At 44.5% G+C, this 7,081-nt stretch overlaps 2 protein-coding genes across 2 annotated transcripts; one reads left to right on the top strand and one right to left on the bottom strand.

The window, feature by feature from the left end:
* Nucleotides 1-516: 516 nt before the first annotated feature.
* On the bottom strand, nt 517-4,160 carry drg2 (developmentally regulated GTP binding protein 2). Its single transcript, XM_037477083.2, has 14 exons — nt 4,058-4,160; nt 3,749-3,847; nt 3,210-3,370; nt 2,951-3,040; nt 2,800-2,860; nt 2,615-2,705; nt 2,431-2,503; nt 2,113-2,203; nt 1,909-2,006; nt 1,658-1,734; nt 1,421-1,509; nt 1,262-1,320; nt 1,106-1,159; nt 517-874 (listed from the first exon to the last, which is right to left on the bottom strand). The coding sequence occupies exons 2-14, from the start codon at nt 3,810-3,812 to the stop codon at nt 788-790; spliced, it is 1,095 nt and encodes a 364-aa protein (XP_037332980.1). The 5' UTR covers nt 3,813-3,847; nt 4,058-4,160; the 3' UTR covers nt 517-787.
* Nucleotides 4,161-4,372: 212 nt separating this feature from the next.
* On the top strand, nt 4,373-6,467 carry gfer (growth factor, augmenter of liver regeneration (ERV1 homolog, S. cerevisiae)). The gene is made up of 3 exons (XM_037477085.2): nt 4,373-4,585; nt 5,023-5,234; nt 5,347-6,467. Exons 1-3 carry the CDS (start codon nt 4,373-4,375, stop codon nt 5,507-5,509), a joined length of 588 nt encoding a protein of 195 aa, XP_037332982.2. The 3' UTR covers nt 5,510-6,467.
* Nucleotides 6,468-7,081: the final 614 nt, after the last annotated feature.

Genomic DNA, 7,081 nt, shown 5'->3' with positions numbered 1-7,081 from the left:
TAGCTAGCTAGCTGGTTGCCTAGCAACAAACTGCCGACCGCCGCCATGGCCGTTATCAACGTTAGCAATTAGCTCGCGTTAGCTGAACATTGAGTAAAGTTTATCAGCTGGAAACTGGAATGTTTTCTCCTCCTGAGTTAGTGGGGACAACAGAAGTAAAAGAAGAGTAGATATCGCACTCACATTCTTCCAACGACTCTGAAACCGAGCTCCAAATTAATGCTATATATCCACGAGGAAATCTCTCCTTGGTTTTAAACATATTTGTAATAAACAGTTTACCACAAAAATACATATAATGGATTATTTCGCAGCTTTGTTGTATATTTTACTGAACACATCTAGACAAATTACTTTTTTAAAATACCTAACAAGATAGCGCTCGGATATGAAAAAAGTTGCTGATATTAGAGGTGTAGTATCTAACGTTACCTGTGACTGAATCCAGGTGAGACGCGGTTAAATATACCAATATCACATTAGGGTAAAACAAAGTCCTGAATTAAACACAAGGAATCATTATTTTATGGATTTTATTCTTTTCCCATTTTCTCTCTGAATCAAAGCATCTTGTTATAATCAAAAAGTAAAATAAACCATGTCCTGTTCAAAGCCACCTCAGTCTCTTCGATGCATTTTGCTCATTTTAATATATAAGAAAAAAACAATGGTTTATCCTAGCAGTATATTCACTGTACAGTGGGTCTTTTTTTCCATTTTAACTCCTCTGACTAAAGTGTGACTCTTCCTGCTCAGTTCCTCCTCCGTCCCGTCGGGTGCTGGTTTTTTACTTCTTAACGATCTGGATGACGTCCTCGTGCTCCATGATGTGCGTTAGGCCGACCCTCTGGGGGCTGTACTTGGTGCTGGTTCCCTGGAAGGCCAACAGACGGATCACATCAGACACATTTCGTTTGGGTTTCTGGTGCGACGAATCGCTTCACAGCGAACATCAGATCCTCCGCCAAAACACTTCTTCTCATGTGTTGTGATACAGTAAACACAGCTGCATCGAGTGGGTCGACATGAAAGATTGTTCAGACAGTTTACAGGACAAGAGCGTGACGTTTCTGAAGGTCAGTGCCTCTGAAAAATGTGAACTTACCCAAACCAGGGCGTATTTGAACTGGCTGGCTAAGGTTCTGTGGATACGATGGCACTGTGGAGAAGAAAACCAGCAACATATATTCAAAGTCATCGATCTGCATACCCTCACTAAATGGAGCCCTTCACCTCGACTCTATATGTGTGAATTACATACCACATGTTCTACAGATGATGCTCTTCTCATAATGATGGCATCATTAAAGTCTGGGCGCTCTAATAGAAAAAGAAACCAAGGAAAAATAAATGTCACATTTTAGCCATTCGTGTGATTGTGACAGTCCAACCAGTGAAAAAAGAGGAAGTGTGCTTGTACCTCCTCTTTTCTTAGTGTAAATGCAAATCAGAGCGAGATATTCCCACAACGTCTCTAGAAGGTAATCCAGGTTCAACTTCATCCCACAGCTGAAATACATACAAGGACGGAAACAGAGAAAGCTTTTAAAGTCCCACACAAATACATAGAGGTTAACATCGATGGATACAAACACAGCGTTAAGCCAAGAATACCGTTATGCACACACACACACACACACACACAGATATATCTGACCTGATGACAACACTGTTCTCTCTGTGAGCCAGGCGGTTCACCTCCTCGATGGAGATCTGATCGACCTTATTGTACACCTGTGAACACAACAAACGATATGAGGATTTCCCAAAGCTCGCAACTCCAATTACAAAAAGGTTCCTCCAGAGTTATAAACGTTCAGGAAAAACATCTGGAATTTGGGTTTAAAACATTAAGATATTCAGATGTATGAGGCTTTGACCCAGCCTAGAGGGTGGGTACCAACTTACATATAGGCATGGCATGTATACTCTGTTCCCCACGATGACATCAATGAACTCGTCCGGTGTGCTGTCCTCCCTGAAGAGGACTTCTGCATTGAAGATTTCTGGGGAAAAGGAGTTAAAGAAACGAGCAAGTTCTACCGTGACTCAAAGACATTTTCTTTCTTCTCTGTGTGCTGCCTCTTCTGACGCTGGAGAAGTGAAGGATACTGTATTCGTGAAGGATGAGCTGAACGAGCTTCTCTGAGCATTGGGTGAGAGGAACCGTGGAGTTGTAGGAGAGGCCGCCACCTTTCTTGGGCTACAGAGAGGGATAAACGACACATATTTACACAGTCAATTGATTGGTTTGCTCTGCTAGACGGGGCAAGGTACTTATAGGCGACAACTATTTGGGTCACAAAGCGGTTGATTTCTCAATTCCTCGATTGCAACCGTCATTTTCTTTTCTAAATGCACATTTTTGAGCACAAGTCTCTTTAAATGAAGCTGTTGATGGTCGGCTCAGGAGGATGATGGAATATCTACCTTGAAATATATATTTGGTTTCGACCTGTTGAGTCTGATGCCCACCGACTCCAACTCCTTTTCTAGAAGTTCTCTGGGAAGATGAAAAAAAGGAAAGGAAGAATGAGTTGATTACTCATCAACCTCTCAAGTTCTCTCTGAATTTTCGGCGTGCACACGCACACACACACACACACACACACACCTCTGGACTTCTCCTTTAGTGGCATCCAACATCATGATGACGACGTCTGCTGTTCTGGCAACGGCAATGACCTGCCGACCTCTACCCTTACCTATGCACAAAGAGTCAGAGTATTACAAACACCACGAAAGCCTTGTCACTCACCTCCAAGTGGAAGTAAACACAAGAAAAACATCCATGTGTACCTTGGGCAGCACCCTCGATGATTCCAGGCAGATCCAGCAGTTGGATGTTGGCCCCTTTGTACTGATGAGGAACAAATTACAGTGTAAACGCACCCATTTTTGTCTTTTCAAACAATGTTTAGCACATGCAGTGGCTGTGATGGTGTTTTACCTCGATGACACCGGGTATGCAGGTGAGAGTGGTGAACTCGTAGGAAGCGGCTTCACTGGCGGTTGACGTCATCAAACTAAGGAAGGTGGACTGCAGGACACCACAGGGACAGACTCAATTACACCTGAACGTGTGCAACCTTTGGATCATGTTTCACTTGTCGTTCTGGGGCTTTTACCCGGGGGGAGGGGGGGTTATACCCATTTCTCTGTTTGCATTTGAGATACATTGCTGCAGGTTTGATGGAAACACGACGTACCTTACCCACAGAGGGGAAACCGATAAGAGCAACACGGGCATCTCCTGATTTCATGACATCGAAGCCCTCGCCTTTGGCCCCCGCCGACTTGGAGGGCTCCAGGAGCTGAGCTCTGTATTTGGCTAATTTGGCTTTCAGCAGACCCAGATGGTACTCAGTGGCTGGAGATATCGACAAGACACAAAGAAATGGTGACACAGAATGCTTTAAAAGCAGGATTCTGACACTGAAAAAAAAATGCAGTTAAGAGGTGATGAAAGTTTGCTATTAAACTATAAAAAAAACAGTCAAGCCACCTCATTTAAGTTAAGTTCGAGCGTATCAGCTGTTTCTTCAATATTTTGCGTTTTCCTTAAGCTGCGTGTTTGCGGTAATCAAGCTCACGGTGTCAATGAACACTCTTCTCCTTGGATATGCGTGAGATTTTTGAGTAACACAACACTTGACAGCTGACACGCAGACAATGAGCCATGAGAGATGGCCACAAGTTCGCCCCTCGGTGGAGCTTTAGCTAACACTTAGCGGCTGTCCCCTCTCACCTTTGTTTTTCTGTGTCCGAGCGATTTCTCTCTCTATTTCCGCGATTTTATCCGTGATCCCCATTGTGGCGGCTCGGGTGTGCTGCAGACAACGTTACACTGCCATGGGGAGAAAATAACACAAAAGCACAAACGTGTCAGCCCACAGTTGTTAGCTTTGTTAGCCAGCAGGCTAACAAGTGCAACCTAACAGCTAGCAAACTGAATTAAAAACTATTAATCGACACGACACTATTTACGCATATATCTCCATTGAACTCGTGCACTAATAACGACTGTTTAAAATGACGCAGTATGGTAGAAATTTACACTTTGACGGAGGTTCCTGCCAGCGGCATGCACAGAAAGCTGACACCAGCCACCGGAAGTCGTTCCGTGCCCATGAAGGGTCCGGGTGAAACACGGAAACTCGCGCTGAGGCGAATGTTCTATCATTATCGCACACATCGGGAGCAAGTTGTACGAGCACGACGACGACGACGTTGCCCCCCCTCTGGCCGAGCAAAACAATTATAAAACAGAAGCGAAAATGTGCCCAGTGAGATGTAGCAGTATTTTAACATCCGGGCATTCCTGATGTATTGATTATTCAGTGCGGGGAATTGAGTAATATAGACGGCGAACATGGCTGCGCCCACAGAACCGAGAGGGACGTCAACCTCTAGCCCGACCGGGTTTGAAGGTTTTCCGTTTGCCGTGGCCGCCAAGCCACCGGGGGACAGCTCCGGTAAAGAGCCGGAGCAGACCGGGGGGGTGAGAAAGAAGCCGTGCAGAGCTTGTACGGACTTTAAATCCTGGATGAAGGTCCAAAAGAACCAGGCGACGGCTGCTGCACAGGTGACATGAGGTCAAGACGTTAGTTTCTGGAGGATCTGTAGAGATATGACTCTTACAGTTGCATTGTTTGGCTTGATTACAGGATTTTCTATAGACTAATATGATTTTTAAGTTGACAGTGTGATGAAGTATTCTCCCTCTCGCGCTTTCACAAACTTGCTGCGTCATGACGTTGTGTCCCGTAGTTGGGTTTCATCCGGTGACGTCAGGGGGAGAAAAATGTCTCCACATCTTATTCAAAGTTTATTCAATTCTGATCTCCATGAGACTAATCGCCTTCTCTGGTGACGAGCCTGCCTCGTAGGACAAAATATGAGCGTTTTGAGCGATATGAGCATTGAACCACAAATCAGCGTTAACCACACAATGCAGTTGTCATGTCTACTCCCTGTTTAAAACCCTTGTTTGACCCCCCCCCCCCCCCCCCGGCCCCCCAGGAGCCCCAAGCTGCAGAGTCCGAGCCGCAAGACCCCCAATGTCCGTTAGACAGGGGAGAGTTGGGGCGCAACACGTGGTCCTTCCTGCACACCATGGCGGCCTATTACCCCGACAGCCCGTCTTCCACCCAGCAGCAAGAGATGGGGCAGTTCATCAACCTTTTCTCCAAGTTCTTCCCGTGTGATGAATGTGCAGAAGACCTCAGGGGCAGGTCAGACCTTAAGCACTTGTGGATTCGGTCGAGGCAGTCACTTTTTTTTTGTGTGTGTGTGTGTGTGTGGGTTCTCGTACACGGGGCGTGACGCACCGCTTCCTCTCTGCAGGCTGAGGACCAATCAGCCGGACACCAGGAGTCGCCACGCTCTCTCTCAGTGGCTCTGTCACATCCACAACGGCGTCAACGCCCGGCTGGGAAAGCCCGAGTTCGACTGCTCCCGCGTCGACGAGAGGTGGAAAGACGGATGGAAAGACGGTTCCTGCGACTGAGTGGCGCGAGGCGCGAGGCCCGAGAGGAGGAAAAGGCCGCAGTGTGGACCAAAAAAACTTTTGTGGGGAAACTTGATGTGAAGAGAAAGAGACAATGTTGTGTGTTTTGAATTCTTGTTTAGTGGTCGGTTAGTTCAACTGATCTGGTAATAAAGATATATACTTCATCTTAAGTCTTGTTTGACCCCAAAAAACTCTCACATCAAGCAATTTATTAGAAGTATGTCAAAATATCTTATGTTCAGATCTTATGTTCATTGAATATTTGCATAGTTTATTCACTATGTGTGTCTTGTGGGGTTGAGGGGGGATGTATACCTGTGGGTATGTAATTAAGGGCTGGAATTAGTAAGTATGTAATTTGCTATTTACAACTATGATTCATTTATAATTTCAGTCATTAAATTACGTGTGTTTACTACTGCTCATCAAAAGGGGCGATTTACTTTTATTTCTCTTAACTCGTGTCATTTCCAGTTGCTTTTAGTCTGTTGGACAAAATAACCACTTCAGGTTTAGCGAGATGCAATTTGTATCTTTTAATAGAATGAGATGAGATATTATATGGATAACTGAAACACCTTAACTGAGACTCTTACCCTTTAGTTAAGCCGGCATCTCAGCCATGTGACCTGTCGTTTATTAATAAACACGGAGAATGAGTTTGTTATTCGAGGAGCCAGTGGAGGACACATATGATCAGCTGCTACTGTTTGTTTTAATTATTATTATGATCCTATACATTTCTTTTGTGTTTGTTCCACATACTGATGCAATCATAATTAATTCGCAACTCTATTAATTACTTGTATTGTTGCTTTTGAGATGTTGCATTTTGAAGTAGGCGTCGCTGACCTCTAGCGGTGAGAGCCACGCATGACACGCATGATGTCGTATTCTCACAATATCTGCTTTGTTTTACTGTGTGAAGCTTGACAGAAGTAAACTTGTGACCGTGGCTTATTGTGGTGTTTATAAATAATCGTGAGACTTGTCTCTGAGCGATATTTGGTGGAGTCGGGCAGTGTTTTACTCTCTTTTTGACCCCTCGCAGCAGTGCTCGTGGCCTTTGTGCCTCACGAGATGGAGTTTTTCCTTAAATGTTAGAATATTTTCTTGGTCCATCAAGATCTGCTGTTCATCTAAAACAGGATATCTAAGGAGACTAATATGTTATTAAATATGATCTGTAAACCCGTTTATTTTGTCCCACGTTCACAATTAACGTTTTAACTCTACTCATCATTATGAATTATTTTATTCTATGTTATAATAAAGTTATGTCCGTTTCCTGTAAAGCCCTCTGCAGGGCATGTGCTTCATTTGAAAGGTTCGGATTGATTCATTAAATACATTTTCGTTGCTCAACTATAGAAGAAGGTTTGCCCTTTAAAATCCCATAAAACCCAACAAATGACTTGATGACAAACCAACAACAACAACTTTTTCATCTCTTATACGCAATGTTAATCAATTCACCATAACATTATATTTTCTATCCTATAACATCCCCCCCCCCCCCCCCCCGGTCGCCCCCCCTCCGCCACCCACTCACTTCCTCCTCCGTCCCCG

This window comes from Pungitius pungitius, chromosome 12 (genome assembly GCF_949316345.1).
Source record: "Pungitius pungitius chromosome 12, fPunPun2.1, whole genome shotgun sequence".
NCBI classification, from domain to species: domain Eukaryota; kingdom Metazoa; phylum Chordata; class Actinopteri; order Perciformes; family Gasterosteidae; genus Pungitius; species Pungitius pungitius.
This window is presented reverse-complemented; position numbering and strand designations above follow the sequence as displayed.

What these genes read in the sequence shown, in the direction of transcription:
- drg2 (XM_037477083.2), bottom strand. Translation starts at nt 3,812, where the DNA reads ATGGGGATCACGGATAAAATCGCGGAAATAGAGAGAGAAATCGCTCGG. An exon ending in AACCAAATATATATTTCAAG is followed by an intron (nt 2,204 to 2,430) that starts GTAGATATTCCA and finishes CCCTCTCTGTAG; the next exon opens with CCCAAGAAAGGTGGCGGCCT. An exon ending in CATCATCTGTAGAACATGTG is followed by an intron (nt 1,160 to 1,261) that starts GTATGTAATTCA and finishes TCTTCTCCACAG; the next exon opens with TGCCATCGTATCCACAGAAC.
- gfer (XM_037477085.2), top strand. Translation starts at nt 4,373, where the DNA reads ATGGCTGCGCCCACAGAACCGAGAGGGACGTCAACCTCTAGCCCGACC. An exon ending in AGGCGACGGCTGCTGCACAG is followed by an intron (nt 4,586 to 5,022) that starts GTGACATGAGGT and finishes CCGGCCCCCCAG; the next exon opens with GAGCCCCAAGCTGCAGAGTC. An exon ending in GCAGAAGACCTCAGGGGCAG is followed by an intron (nt 5,235 to 5,346) that starts GTCAGACCTTAA and finishes TCCTCTCTGCAG; the next exon opens with GCTGAGGACCAATCAGCCGG.